Here is a 16,177-nt window from a genome sequence, read left to right as displayed (position 1 = left end):
TCGTTGATATGGGCCGGGCTGGGATACATGCTACAAGTTCTAAAACAACTGACTTACGAATCTGTGGAACAACAACCAGCTATGCGCTGAGACTGTATCTCTTCTGGCTCTTTATTACATACTGTGTTTAAGAAGTTCTAGAAAAGAGAGTAGTGGATTAAAAAAATCAAATTTAGGAAGAATAAAACAATAATTATTTTAGAGGATAAAGTCAGACACATTAGGTGAAATGTGACTCTTCTCTGCTTATCTGTTTAATATACCTGGTAGCTCACCTCCAGCTTCATTAGTGCTGACCTTTTCCTAAGCAGAAATTGAAGCTTCTTTCAAGCTCATCAAAAATCAACATTATGGTTGTCCTTGGTAACTGCAGGAGCTCAGACTGGTGCCCTTTGATAATGGCCTATATATTCTTGTTTGAACAAATATTGAAGTATGCATCAAGTTAAAACTTTATCAGAAACTCAAGAAACAGATATGCCACCAAATGGAAAAGTCATTTAATTCAAAAATCATAACTTCCACTCATTTCAAAGGGATTGTCACATCAACCAACCAAATGTAAGACAGTCAAGTTTCAGAGGCCACTCTACACAAATCGTATTTTCTTTATAGATATACTTAGTGATGCAAAAGCACATTAATAAAAAAAGTCTGAACAGGTAAAACTATTTTAACTAATAATATGGGAAAAGTTATATTCTACTCACAGATTACTTTTTTAATGACAAAATTGGATTCTACAAACCAGTTAATATTCAATACTGAAGTTTAAAACAGTGCTTTATTTATGATATTTAAAAGACAATAAGGTGCCGTTTTATAAATACTTTATTGATATATCACACAGCACTTTACAATATACTCAAATGTAGCCTAAATTATGAATTATACATGCAAATGTTTTCTTTTCCAAAATATCCTTTAGAGTGCTTTTGAACACTAGCCTAGCATTAGCTACTAAGCATTTATGAGTTTGATCTTTCTTTTACATGACTTTTAATAAGTTAATAAAGAACATAGCTGCAGATAGTGATCATTTGATAAATAGGAACAAAGTTTTGAAATGGCACTAATTTACATCTTTGATCACTCTGAGAGTCAATCAACAGCCTCCTTTATTTCTCTAATTCTCAACCTCCAAATCAGAAAGGCTGTCAAGGCTCAGTGACCACCAGCTTATGTGGGTCTCTATATGAGAGTCTGGATTTTCATGTATATAAATATGCATTGTGCACACACATACACACACACACACAACACATACTAATACATATATATGTTAACATCATCAGGTGCACCTCTTCACAGGTACAAGGGTGATGCTGGCATCTGGGTACTCAAGGAAGCTGCTCTTAGGACAACTCTGTAGAAATGGTGAGCAGAGCATCTGAGTCTCTCCAGGCCTGCTCCCAGGAATTCTGACATTTTGATGATCAATACTCTCATTCTTATACTAAAGAGAGTTTTAATAACACTAGTAATTGCTCTCCTTATGTGGGTCTAGGACTGTACCAAGCAAACCTTTGTTCTCTAAAGCATTCCACTATGAAAGCTTTTTCTGTTTTGTAATGTCTTGCAAAACTTTTGTAAAAATATTAGTGAAATTTTTCTGTGATACTTCCTCCCACTCCACTAAAAACTAGATCTGTCCTTCTAAACAAACAAACACTCATACACAGAAAACAAAACCCAAAGTTCTTCACTATAACTCATCTTTTTCTTTCTTTCTTGTCCTAAGCATTACTTTCTGTCTAATAGTTTTCTCCCAAGAACACAGTTGCTTCTATTAGAGGACCACATTTGAAGCAAGGGCTGGCTCTGAATGACACCTGTATTCTCTATACAGCCTCTCCTTCTATTTGGAGGCTCTTTAGATAGACAAGTACTGTAGGCAGCAGACAGAAAAAAACTAATTATCACTTGTTGGAGTCTTGTCTCAGTCATGTTATAGGACTGTGCAAGGTTCATCACTCTGCTGCTGTTGTCATTTTGAGGCTACAATTACAGAGAAGTGGTTCAGTGCCCAGGAGATGAGCATGGCTGCTAAACGCATTTGAATATGACAAGACATGTTTTTAAAACACCAGCACAGAGCGTGTGAGCAAAAACCTCACTGATTTTAGAGGGATGTGGGGTAGGCTGTCCAGGTAATTGATTACTGTCAAGTTTGCTAGAGATGACAGATAACTCCCAGTATAGAGAGTCTAGGACATTCCTTTTAAAGTCAGGTAGTTAAGAGGCTAAGCAGGTTGCTTCATTGCTAGCAACTTACTTGGGTAACATAGTTATTCATAAGAGATTTAATACCAGGGCAAACTGTGGGTGCCATGTTAACAATTGTTGGACCTACGAGTCCTGGCTCTATAAAATGGGGTGATCCAGGCTTGCTTTTAGGAGCAGAATCCAGAGGATGAAAAGTGCCAGTAGACAGTCATGAATAAGTGGCCCAATTATCGTTAGCTTCTTTCTGTCTTCCTGCCCCTCAATTGTGGATGCTTTCCAGAGCCTCTGTGGCCAAGGTAGAGCTTTTGGAGTAACCAGGACTAAGTCTTCAGGGGCCACAAGCTCAGCTAGTAGAAGGGCTTCCCTCTGAGCTACAGGAATGCCCCACACCCCTCTTGAGTCCCAGGCAAATACCTGAATGACCTCATCATTAGTGTGGCACATTCCTGCTGATGCTGGTTTACCAATACTTGTTTGCTCATTTTCTCTTTCATTTTATCTCTCTGGCTAAAAAGCACTCAGTAAAAGGTGAACTGAAATTGTGTTGAAAGAGACAGTTTGGTCTGACCTAAGAAAACATATATGGCTATAGAAATGCTAAAATATAAAGCTAAAAATTGGTTCTAATTCTAGGATACCAAGGAAGGGTGCATTACGCAGGGTTCATTCCCATATATAATATTTTAATACAGGAGAGACTATCATTAATCTTTGAACAAGTCAGGAATTTACTTGCCTGGGGGCATGGATTTGAAACTATTCTCTCATGGCATGGCATTCTTTAATTATGGAATTCTGGGATATCTGAGGGAGAAGGGAGAGGTTGATCTTAACATCCCCCCTGCACACCCACGCCCCAAAGATTCAGCTCTGCTTAACTAACCCCAGGGCCTTTCAAAGGAAACCTGAGGCTCTTGGTGAAGCTCAAGGATCCTGGTCAATGGTTTTCTACTCTGATAGCCAGTTCATTTCTCCAGTCTGTCTGAAAGTTTCTTATTCAAGCAGAGAGAGTTAGGGGTTGGAGTACGAGGGGCAGAGAGATTATAATCTATTTTCAGATATAAAGTTTAAGTTTCTTAAGTTCCTTCTGACTTGTTGGCTCATATTCTGAACAGTTTTTCTAGTTCTGTAGCTAATGGGGAAGAGGGAAGCCTGGCTGGGGAAAGGGAAATAGAGCAGCCATCTGTCACGGACCCAACATGGTCATAGGGAAGCTGAGAGGGTCTACCTAAAAATTCCCATTGGTAGCAGTTCCATTTCCTTCTGGTTTCACACCAGGGCCACTAAGGAAAGAGGAACACACTTCCAACAATTCCAGGTGAGCCAGATGTAGATGCTGTGTCTAGGTGTGCTTCAGGGAGGCAACGTCCAGAGCCAGGACCTGTGCCCTCCGGTCCTCCACATTAGCTCCAGTAAAGATTCTGATGGGCCAGGTGACAACTGAAAATGCCAAAGGTGCCAAAAGCATTATCTTGGGCTCTTCCTATTTGGAAGGCACAATGGTATATAAGTGGGCTTGTCCTCTCACGTCCCATTTTCCAAGCTGTTCAAACTCTGTGGGATTGACAGGTATTGCCTATTAATATATTCCCTTTCTTCTTGGGGTTTCAATAATAGTTTTTTTGAGACTCATCTGGTTCTTGCCCCTTCTTAGTTCTTGTTTCTTGATTCAATGCTAGTGTCTAGATTGCTCCTAGATGAGTTTCTGGCTAATAACTATAATCTTTGAGATGATACAAAGAATTGTGAATCAAAGTGATTAACTCCTACTAACTTTAAAGTCATCCTTAAAGCTATAACAACAGAATCCGCAACCTTCTTTGGAGTCTTTCTTTCATTTTGGGATTACAGGGAAGATGGAAATGAAAGAGATGGGGATAAAAATGTTCAGGGAAAGGGGAAGTAGCAGTACCTAAAGAACCAAAGAACTTAGTAAGTCAGTTTTTCTCAGAACTTAGACACATACTAAATTTGCAAACTAGCTTGGCCTCATTTACAGAGTCTTAAAAGATAAGGAAAAAGATGTAAGGGGCACAGCAAATGTCTCATCTCCTTCTGGGGATACAAGAAATATACCTGAGAAGAAAAACTAAGAATATCTAGCCCCTGGTCCTCCCTATTTAACTCCTGGGCTTCACCTTACTTTTAAATGGGAATTCTTTGAAAGATTCATTGCCTGAGGGTTCTGTTTCCCATCTTATTCCATATTCAAAGCCCAAGAAATGGTCAGAAAAACATCTGGATAAAAAAGACTGAACAACATCAATCTGTGAAGCCCATGAACAAGTGCCAACAGAGGGTAAGTGTAAATATCTTCTCCTTCCTCAAGGCCAGAGAGTGGAGAGCTTTGGCTGTCTTCAACTTTGCCTCTCCTCTCTACTTCTTATACAAAAGTGTTAGCAATCAATGCTTAAATGTGTGGAGCAACTAGTTTAAAGAATATCAAATATAAAACTTTGCCATATAGTATTTCAAATCACTCTATTTACAAGTTCATCTGTCCAAAAGAAAAAAAAATACAGTAATTCAACACAATTCAAGTTTTTCTTTTCTTATTTAAGATTTAGCTCCCAAAATAAGAATTCCAGAAACAGGATACATTCTCTGGAGCAATCTGTCATCCCAAGGGGCTACTAGAGAGCATGTCAATCCATCAGTTTGCAGTTTATTCAGAATCACTCTTGCAAGGAGATTCAAGAGATTCAAGAAAGGTACTGGTGACTCTGCTCTTTGGCGGTCAAGTGAATTTGAAATGTCCAGGCCTTACTTTCCAACACAAGGCAGTCTTTGACAATGGCCACAAGACCCAGGCTCTTCTTGACCAACATTTTGGTTCCTCTTGAATTACAATGGCCTCTGTAGCCTGAGAAACAATTTCCTTTTTCTGAGTGGCAGTGAGCAAATACGTCACCTTAACCTATAGGTCACAAGGTTAGTCCATGACTCGTCCCTGAAGACCACCAATGCACAGCAGCCCAGAGTACTGCACGGGAGGGGGTAGGGATGGGTTAGAGGTAGGCCAAGGCAGGGGCAGGAAGGGGTGAATGGAAGGCCAAGAGGGAACCGGTGAGATGCAGGGAGAGTGCCATTCATTGGGAGGCAGCATCTTGTCCCTCTAGAATAAGTTGCATGGAGGAACACAAATATTAAGCCTGTGTGTAATTTAATCTCAAGAAGTTACTAGAGTTTGCACCAAATATATCCTGATGCTGCTGAAATCCATCAGAAAGGGGACAGTTCCCAGCTGTTATTTTGTCTGCCCCAAGCAGACCACTCTAATTTGCTTTGCTGCTTCAGGTTGCTGGAAAACCATTCAAAAAATTACCAAAGAGGGGGAAGGAGAAAAAAAAAAAACATGTCATGTAAAGAGAGCATGTTATTTTTTGGTTTGGTTTTGGAGTAGGTTGGGTTGCCATGGTTACTAGGTGATGGCAGCCCTCAGTGGCAGAGAACTTCTTTGCTTGGGAGGTGGGGAATGTGGGGTGTGTGTGTTCCCTTGCATGAGAAGACTGGACTGAATTCTGCTGACGATGGGCCAACAGCTACTTCAGAGATGGTGAGAGATTGGATCTTATGTAAACAGGGCTGTAACCCTTCTCCATCCTGCATGCAAACAAACAGACCCAGCTGCCTGTAGCAATGTGGGCCTCAAGTATTCAGAGGTGGGATGGAGAGAGTGGCTACTGTAAACAAAAGCACTGGATCCAGCCTGAAACTCAGAGGCAATTTGTTCGCCCGCCTGTCAGACTTGGCTTTGCCTTGTGCTCTTGAGGACTACTACTATTTTACTTCCTCTTTCTGAAGGTTGGGATTAAGATGACTGTTGAAATAAACTGAGTGCTCCCTATTTAGGGTGCTCATGACAAAACTGCAAGCCTTCCTCTCAGTTATCAAAATCGAATGACCTCCTCTGCAGATTTACTTCTGTTTCTTGCAGTATTGCCGTGCATCAGCTGAGATGATCATGGGGATGGTTACACCAAAGTTTGCAGAAACGTTCGTGTTGACAGGTTTCAACAGAGTCTGTCCCCTGCATTTTTCACTGGCAAAGAAAATGGTCTACAACACTGGAATCGGCAGTTGTTATGGATACCATGTAAAGCTCAGCAGTTCTAATGGGGCCCACAGTTAGAGGAACTCCACGTAGTTCTCGGGGATGAGGCCAGTCTTTCCATTCAGAGTCCCCTCCAACCAGCCAGGCTCCTGAGACGGATGAACTGTATAAGAAGAGGGGAGAGAGTAAGAAAAGAGATGACATTACAGATATGACAGGGAGTGGATGTGTGTTGTGTGTGAGCATATGTGTATGTGTGAAGGAAGTTTGAAGAGCAAGAGCAGTCACTATTCAGTTACATAATTCTAGGACTGGTTTAAACCAGAGGTTCTCAACTTTTTTCCTTTTTTTTTTTTTGATGTTCTTAACCTTTTGAAGGCTACTCTGAACTTTCTCTATAACAAAAAGGGAAGCAGACACAAACACTCAAAGTTTTGCATGCAGTTTGAGAGGTTTCATGAACTTTCTGAAGTCCCTGGTTTAAATTATGAAGAAGTTACTGATAAATTTTTAAGGTTTAGATACCCAACAGTTGTGTCACTCCATCTATGTATGTATGTATGTATGTATGATATATGTATGTATACATCATCCTTCCATCCATCCATCCATCCATCCATTCAGGATAACTGAATACTGACTATGTACCAAGTCAAGTACTCCTGAGGACAGCTAGGAACTCATGTTTAAAGATATCTCGATCCTAATCATGCATTTTACTTTTCTTAAAATCTTTACCCTCTGCTGCTTATTTCCTTACAAATTCCCTCTGCTTTTTTTTTTGTTTTCTGTTTTTGCATTTTATAACCGTTGAATAGCTATTTCTCTGTTCCACCCACACCATTTTTTAGTTTTCTTCTAGACAGTAGGAGAAAACCATATTCAAGACTGAAAGTTGTCATCCTCCTCTCTCTACTGCAACTTTGACAATTTCTGCCTCTTAATTTTTCAAAGAATATATGCCCTTCTCTGTGACATCACAGTCCTATGATGGTGTAAAGATTATATAAAATCCAGCTGATCTGCAAGTAGTAGCAGGAAGGAAGAGGGGAGGAATCGTGGGACTCAGAGGTCGGGGGGTGTTCATGTTGGTGAACTGGGGATACACAAATCACTCTGGAGTCAAGCCAGGCCATTTATTCTTGATGTATTAGGAAAACTTCAATTTTCTGAGATTGTTTGGAAAGAATGAATTTTCCCTTATTCCTTTCCTGGGCTAATTAAGCGACTTCGGGAGCTTGTTTTAGAAAAAGCATTTCAGCCCCCCAAAGGAGTCTATAGCTCTAGTTTCAGTTTGTAGGAAAGAAGCAAGAACAGAAACCAAAGAAAACAAATGGGCAGGTATTGGGGCTAATAGAAGATCAATGCCAAACTCATCTAGACCTTGAATGCTTCTTTAGGAAAAGGCAAGGTCAGACATCTATTAGTCTGCCTCCAAAATGCTTGCATAATATTCACATCACTAGGCTTGAGGAATGAACCAAAAGTAGCAATGATATTTGGATTCATGACAACCCACACAAGGAAGAATCTGGGGGAGAAGTGTCCTGGAAGAACACAATATAACTTAAAAGCAACCTGACTTCTCCAATTACCAAAGATCTCCAGTGCCCTCAACCCTAAAATTCTAGCACTGAAATACTCCTGTTTTCTACCCATCCATCCTGGCCAAAACTGCCAAGATCACTTCAATTTCTGTACCTGTGAAGTAGCAATAATAAAACTCTTTAAACTCTCTCCCCTTCAGTGAGTTCCTGTGAGGGTTAAAGGAGCAACTATGGATAAAGCACTCCACCTGGACAAAGCTCAGTTTTGTCAGTCAGTGGTAGACCTCAAGTCTCTAGAATGATTATCAAGACTTGTAATCTCCTTTCTGCTAAAACCTGGATAAGCGTCTGGTCTTAACACCCACCTCATCATTAGGAAACCTCTAGTATTCAGAATCAAAACCAAGAAACCAAACCTGCTCCCCCAAATACAAGACCTATAAAGAATGAAACAAGCAAGCAAGCAAGCAAGCAAGCAAGCAACCAACCCTAAAACCAGACCTCTCTCCCTTGATAACAAGACTCTGCATTGAGTCGTTAGTCCACCTGATGTATTGGGTCCATCTCCTTCCAACACCTCTCCCTCCTTGGCTAGCTGGTCAAACTCAGCTCAGGTACTGAAGTGGTAACATCTACAAACATTAAAAACAGAATTTGTATACTAAGGGAGGAATCAGAGGAGAAAAGGGAGGCCCTCTAAGCTGGAGGCCAAGTGGTAAGCCACAGGGGTGACTTGGGGACAATGAGGCCTTCAAGCCAGACTGCTGCTTCACTGGAGTTTTCAAGTCAGAGTTTATTAAGGTATGAAAACAGATCATGTGCATCTGAATGCTTATTAAAGCTGCATATTCGTGGGTTCTATGGAAAATCAATTAAAGCAGAATCTCAGAACAGGGCTTGGGAATCTCTATTTTACTGAAAGGTAAGAGTTATTACTCTTCTATGCCAAAATGCTTCTGCAGTAAAGGTGGTAATAAGAATTAAAATGAAAATTTTCAGTAACTGATGCCTCCGTGCAACACCAGATGCCCACTACTCTTTCTGCTAAGTGTCTTCTGTTTCCTTCCTTCAAACTTGACGGCTTGGCTAAAGCCCCACCTCCTTCACAAATATGACCATGGAATCCCACCTACCTACTCTCTCTCTTTTCTAGGCTCCTAGAATGCTCATGTACATTCCAAATAGTATTCATGCATATTTTTGGTGCTGTTCAAATATGTGAAGCTATGCTTCCTTAACTAATTCTTAAGTGCATTTAGTTTGCATTATAGTACTCCCTGGTTTATCAACCTTCAACAATTTCCCTCTGCCTTGTGAATGATAATGGAAACTAACACTTAAAGAATGCTGACTCTGAAGCTGCCATGCGCTCAGAGCTTTAGATATATTGACTTACCTATGTTCACGATTCTAGCTTTTATTGTTATTATTCCTATTTCACAGATAAGAAAATTAAACCTCAGTGAGGTAAATTAATTTGTTCAGGGTCATAATGGAAGAACCAGAATTTGAAGCTAGCTTCTTTGACTCCAGAGCCTAAGCCCCTTTTCCCATATTATGCTTCGATGCAAACAGAGCATATGATCCTTGAGGATAAGAATGATAATACAATACTGAGCATATACTAAATGGCCAGCTGTTTGCTAAGTATTTCACCTGCATTACCTCTGTGGTGGTTTGGAGCTATGTATCCCAGAAAAATATGTTCTGGACATTAATGCAATCCTGAGGGTATGAATCCTTATAAATAGGACCTTGATTTGAGGTAAATTCAGTTAAGGTGTGACCCAACTGAATAAGGATGTGTCTTAATCCTATTATTGGAGGCCTCATGAAGAATGCCAGAGGGAGCAATCAGCACCCGGAAGTGAAGAGAGAAACCAGGAGAGGCCGCCTTGTGCGCTGCCACCTGACAGAAAAGCCAAGGGCCAAGAATTGCTGGCAGCCAGCCCCACAATGCCACAGTCTTCTGGGAGAAAAGTATCACCTTGATGGTAATTTTGGACTTGATTCTGGACTTCTTCTAGCCTCAAAACTGTGAGTCAATAAAGCCAACCTATTGCATGGTATTTGTTTTAGTAGCCAGGCAACTAAAACAACCTCCTTTCATTTTCAGAATGACTATGGAGTTGGTACAACCATTATCCTCATTTTACTGACAAGAAACTGAGGCTCAAAGAGGCAAGCACGTTGCCCCAAATTACAGGTAAATGACAGAGGTGGGGCTGAGCTCAGGGCATCGGACCCCAGAGCCTGCGGTCTTAGCCACTACTGCTTTTGCCTAGCCTGATGCCCTGAACACTGAAGATGTCCAGTATGTGCTTGTTGGGCTGAATTGCACCAATGTTCAACATTCTGAATTGTACCAGTGTCCAACATCCTATATAAACACTCAAGGTGTTGCAGCAGGCTGCCTGGGCAGCTCTTCAGGCTAGTAAACATATAATAAATATAAACTGCTGCTGACACAGGTGTGCTCCCTGCCAACCTTTTTCTCAGCTCTGTCCATATACACACCCCTGCATACACAACTGAAGCTACCTCCCTCCTTCACTGCCTATGGACAAGAGACAAATGTGTGACTAAGATGTGTAATGGCTGGCTGCCCCCAAAGGAGGAAGTGCTGAAGAGGTGGAGAACCCTGTGGAATTAAAATGTATTTATTCAGTTAACTACCTGTGTAGTTATAGTGAATTTATCCCCATGTGCCAGATACACATGCTGGGTCTTTACGTATAGTACAGAACAAGCAGACAAGAGTCTGTTCTCTGAACAACCTATCAATAGATAAGCATAAAATTTTAGGTAGTGATAGAGAAATTGGATATGGATGGGGGTCAGTGTGAAGGAGTTATTTGCACTAAAACCTAAATAGTCCAAAGGAGCCAGATAGCCAGTGGGTAAAATAAGTGCAAAGGCCTGCGATGGGGAAGTTTAGTGTGATTTTAGAACAACGGTCTACAAATTTTTCTTAAAGGGCCAGGTAGTAAATGTGTGCCTCTACTTGACTCTGCCATTGTAGCACCAAAAAATATAAAAAGCATGGGTGGGGCAGGCCACGGTGGCTCAGCAGGCAGAGTTCTTGCCTGCCATGCTGGAGACCTGGGTTCTATTCCCGGTACCTCCCATGCAAAAAAAAAAAAAAGGCATGGGTGGCTGTGCTCGAATAAAACTTTATTTACAAACACCAGGGGAGGGGTGAATTCGGCCCACTGGCTATAGTTTGCCGACCCCTACTTGAGAACATAAAGAAGACCTATGTGGTTGCTGTATATCAAGTGAGAGCAAGAGAGGCACGGGCTGAAATGTGGATGACTTGCAAGCAATTCTAAGAGTGCTGGGAGGTCACTGAAGTATTACACATGATATGATTTACATTTTTCAAATACCATTCTGGCTGCTATACAGGGATGGGTTTCGGGGTTAACAGTGGGAGAAAGGCCAGTTAGGCATTTGGTAGAAATGTCCAGGTGAGAGTTGAAGGGGTCCTGGCCTTGGTGTGGTAGTGGACAGAGCTGGGGAGGCTAAAAGACTCAGGTCCACGGAACTGTCCTGTAAACCACTGCCCAGGCAACTTGATGGCTCTTGGTCAGGACGTTTTTTCTCAGCAGAGGAAATCTGGTGGCAGCCCTTCCTTGTCTTCATGCTCCACCCCATATTGCAGGGGTGAATGGATCCAATTCATCTCAAATCTTGATAAAAGTATCTCAAGAACACAATTTTGGTGAATGCCACGTGAATTTTCCAAGTATCACTAATCACGTAGCTTCAAGATGACGAATTTTCCTGGGAATAGGAGTTATTTCTCTTTCCAGTTACTGTTTAAAGTGCTCTTGGAGAAGTGGACAATTTCCTAGTAGATTGGCAAGGGCTGACACGAGTTATTTCCGAGTATTGTACATCCATTCCCCACTGCACAAAGTCCAAAGCTGAATGAGCAGCTGCTCCGCAGCCTGCGAGATTAATTCTTATGAAACAGGAGACTTGCCCCTCCATGTGCCCCTCCCTCTTCCTCCACCTCATTCATCCTTCTTGATCCTGAAAGAGAAAATACACACATGCATATGTGCGTGTGTGCACGCACACACACACACACATGCACACAGAGAACCTGTCATTAGGAAACGTTCCTCTGATTGGTCCATCGATTCAATCTGATAGATACAGAGCATCCAACTTAAATAGCCCTTACCTAGTATCTCCAGTCATAAACTAATAAGACATAGAAGACAAGGAAAAAGACTTCTTTGCCTAACATGCTAATATTTTTTCCTTTTCTAGTGCCTGATTTCTCCTTTAGAGCGAAGAGAGGAGGAAACTAAAGGATCTATAGCATTTTCCTCTAAAAAGAGTAGGTAATAAAATATTATCAACCAAACCCATCTAGAAAGTGGATTAACATTTCATAAGATCCATCTTTAAATGTAGCTCGGCCAACACCGAGAGCTGTTTTCTCTGGGGCTTCATTTGACCTTTCACTCCTCATGGAATTGGAAGGTCACTGGCATTTCTGGTTAAAAACAAACTCATGTCAGTGACCTCTGCCACTGTCTCCTGATGACCACATGCTGAAGTAAGGTGGCTTGTTAAACCAAACCTCTCTGATTCCCATGTATCGTTATAAGGTTTATGAGGCTTACCAAGTTGTGAGGTGGGGGTAGTCCTAGACCCTGTGGGGCAAACACCGTGTAGGGAAGGACAGGGCTGTAAGAATCATCATCATTTACGTATCTTTTCTTTTTTCATTAGTTCTTTGCTTTTCTTTGGTTAACCATTTAAACCACTTCAAAGGAGACTTAAAACTAGAAGAAGGTGGGAATGTAAAATAGTGCAGCTATTTTGGAAAATAGTCTGGCAGGTCCTCAAAAGGTCAGACACAGAGTTACTATATGGCCCAAGAATGGATTCCACTCCTAGGTGTGTACTCAAGAGCAGTGAACAGATCTGTCTACACCAAAAATTTTGGTGCTTATAGCACCAAAAGGTGGAAATGATCCAAGCGCCCACTGACTGACGAAGGGATAAACAAAATGTGGTCAAGCCATACAAAGGAACCTGCAAATGTGCCAATGAAAGAAGCCAGTCATAAAGATCACATATTGTATTTCATTTTCATTTAAATTTCATATAATGCCCAGAACAGGCAATTTATAAAGGTATAAAGTAGATGAGGGCTACCTAGGGCTAGACGGAGGGGAGTTGGGAGGAAATGGAAGGTGACTGCTAACGGATATGGGATTTCTGTTGGGGGTGATAAAAAATGTCCTAAAATTGACTATGGTGATGGCTGCACAACTCTGAATCTACTAAAACCCACTGAATTGAACACTTTAAATGGGTGAATTGTGTGGCATATGAATTACATCTATAAAGCTGTTTAACTAATGGAAGAATGTTACATTCAAGAAAAGGACATGCATACACGTAACTTTTGCTAGCTTAAACCAACTCTACTCTTGGGATCGGGGGTCCTTTTATGTTATCAGTGTCTGAGAGGAATGTGATGGTCTCAGAGGAACAGACTTTAAATTCTAGATCTGTCTGTAAATGTGGGCATCTTCCAAACCCTGCTCATTTATAAGTAGAACCCCATCTCCTTCTGGCAGAACAAGACACAGAAACTTATGCAAAGCAGCCCACTCTGGTCTGTGTGCCATGAAAACTGTGCCACGGGAGGGCTGCTGGGCTGAGACCCCTTGACCTGGGCCCGTGGTGGGGGTAGAGGGTTCTCTTGCCAATTACGCAGATTTGGACAGCCTGCAGTGAACCCACACACCTGCTATTCGGCTGGGGCCTGAAAGCTCCATCTGTTGACAGGAGGGGAGGTGGCTGGGCTGGCTGCTTGCGTGCTTTTATTTTTAAGGGGGCACGAATGAGAGTTAATAGAGCAACATTTTAAGGGCATTGCTTTGGTCTTTGAAAATCACAAAGGGAAGGCAGGCCTAGCAGGCCACATGTGGTCATGGGCTTGCCCCCACCCCAGATGGTCCAAGAGGCTCACCACAGCCAAGTCTGCCCTGGGAATCCCCCCCACCCCACATGGTCTGTGCCTCATTTCCCACCTGCCTACCCACACTGGAAGAATATTCCTGCCATGCTGATGGCAGGACTGGACAGACAGAATGGTAGCCCCTTTGAACAGGGCTGACATCAAGGCCTGGACCCCAGGAGCCCGTCTCTCCTCTGGCTGGGAAGGTGAGTTCCCTATAGAGTGCCAGGACCCAGAGAATCCAGGTGCAGTCACCGTGAGAGGCTGACTGCTCAACCGAGAGCCAGGCCTGGTTCACAACTGAAAATGAAAACCTGTCTTGGGAACCATGAGAGTGTCAGGGTTTTTTCCTAAGATGGTCATGATGATCACGATGATAATAATAACAGGAATCTAACCCACGGAACACTTACGATGCGAGTATCTCTCTAAATACATGACGTGCATTATCTCGATTTTTCTGCACAATACCCTATAAGGTAGGAATTGGTATTATCATCATATGGCAGAGAGAACTGAGGCATGGAGAGGCTAATTCACTGCTCATGATCCCAGAGGAGTCATAACTTTTTTTTTTTTTTAACATGCAAAGCTGTGATTTTCACTTAGGTGGCCTTGGCTCTAGCATTGGGGCTCCCTAGTACTGCCCTGTGTTTCTGGGCCTCAGCCAGGCATCAGGAGGCATGGTTTAGGCCACAGCAGGGAGGGCGTGGGCAATGAACTCTCCCTTCCTGGGGAACTTTGTCCCTACCCCTGCTAGGGCAGGGGAGGTAGCCAGAAAAAAAATGTCTAGTTCCTGAAACCAAGCAGCTGCTTTTGCTTCCTCTTTGAGCAAAACAAAACACAGCAAAGCAAAACAGACCCTCCCTCCCAGCAATCTAGGAAGATTAACCTCAAAGAAGAACTTTACCTGTGGCAAAATTCAGTTTTTTCAGTAACAGAAATTTGGGCTTTATCTCTAGAATTGTGATTTTTTTTCTTAGATAAATAATAAGTTATGGAAAATTATGACATTAATTCTCAATTAAAAACAAAGCCTTCTTTGTTTTTTTAGGAGAAAAAAAATCAAGGAAAAGAAAATGGTGTATTAAGCAAGTACTGGTTCCCAGTTGCGCAGGGCAGGTGCCAATGATCCACCTTCACAGCAGGATACCTCAGCAGGACAGCTGGTGGTTTGCATGGTGGCTGGACTGTGGGATCATCTACTCTATGCTCTTAAGAGGTACAGAACGGAACAGCAGGGTCGCAGTAAAGCACACTGTCCCTAGGGCTTGCTGGTGTCCTGCAGCTTGGACCTTTTAGCTCGCTGTGAGCGGCTGCCCCTGGTCTCTCTAGGACAACAGCGCAGAAGGTGTGGACTTAATCTCCACTCTGTGCTTCTGACACATCCAGCATCCCCCTTTCTCCTCTCCCTTGTCACCTCTCCTCTGCTCAGGTCCCAGATTCTTACAACCAAGCTAACATCTGTGTTAATTAACGTGTCAGGTTCTGGGCTGAGACCTTTGCAGGTACAATCTTACTCAATTGTCGCAGCAATTCAAGGAGACTGTCTCCGAGTGAGGGACTGAACTCCATTTGTCCAATCTTGATAATGCCTCTCAAAGACCAGGCAGTGCTCTCTCATTTTGGGAAAGGACACCCAACACTCCTTTTTGGTCTCATCCAGTCTCTTTAATTTTTCTCTAGGTAGAAACTTTGGAAATGACAGTTATTTTTTCTTCCCATATCTTTGTGATGGCGTGAGAAACTCACCGTTATCGAAGACAGTGCCTGCTGTGAATGAGAGCTCTGAGTCATGTTCTGCTTTGCAGGCATACAAGGCTTTTGCCTTCCGGAATGGTGTGCTGTGTGAAAAGAGGAGTTTATTTAGCATTTTAAAAAAACCCTCTGAAAGCCCCAGATATTTAAACTCTCTTCTTCCACTGCCCTGCAAGCCACCTAGTCCTGGGTGTGGGAAGAGCTAAACAAGGCAGCCAGAAGGCAAAACGTGAGGTGGAAAAGTTGCAAAGGTCACAGGAGAAAAATGGGAAATAATCAGAGAAAAGCCCTAGGTTCCAAGAACCCCTACTAATTGTGGGGTCACCTTGTGCTGTGTTAAAACTTTTCCTAGGAGCTACCACAACTGAACAGTGGAAGGGTGGGTTGGGCTCTGTTTTGGAGCGGAGGTACATTGGGAGGAGGGAAGCAAGAAAGAGTTTCCAAGTTGCTCTAGAGAACACTCCCAACGACCCTGTCGAAAGCTGGCCATACTCGGTGAGTCAAAGAGGAGACATTCCAGCAGAGCCAGGTTTTGGCTCCAGGACATGGGCTGACATTAGCTGTCCCATATGCTACTTATTTCTCATTGGGCTGAGCCTTGCT

The 16,177-nt window shown here is 42.4% G+C and overlaps 1 protein-coding gene across 4 annotated transcripts in view; it reads right to left on the bottom strand.

Moving 5' to 3' along the window:
* Nucleotides 1-342: 342 nt before the first annotated feature.
* ARHGAP26 (Rho GTPase activating protein 26) overlaps nucleotides 343-16,177 on the bottom strand; it is a 466,078-nt gene continuing 450,243 nt past the window's right edge. For 2 of the 4 annotated variants that reach the window (XM_077137292.1, XM_077137294.1), the window contains 2 exons: nucleotides 15,569-15,660; nucleotides 343-6,443 (listed from right to left, as the gene is read on the bottom strand). In XM_077137292.1, the coding sequence (XP_076993407.1) occupies nucleotides 6,355-6,443; nucleotides 15,569-15,660 (181 nt within the window). In that variant the 3' untranslated portion in view covers nucleotides 343-6,354. The other 2 variants (XM_077137293.1, XM_077137295.1) reach the window with 1 other exon arrangement.

The sequence above is a fragment of the Tamandua tetradactyla genome, chromosome 20, assembly GCF_023851605.1.
Source record: "Tamandua tetradactyla isolate mTamTet1 chromosome 20, mTamTet1.pri, whole genome shotgun sequence".
Lineage (NCBI taxonomy): Eukaryota > Metazoa > Chordata > Mammalia > Pilosa > Myrmecophagidae > Tamandua > Tamandua tetradactyla.
This window is presented reverse-complemented; position numbering and strand designations above follow the sequence as displayed.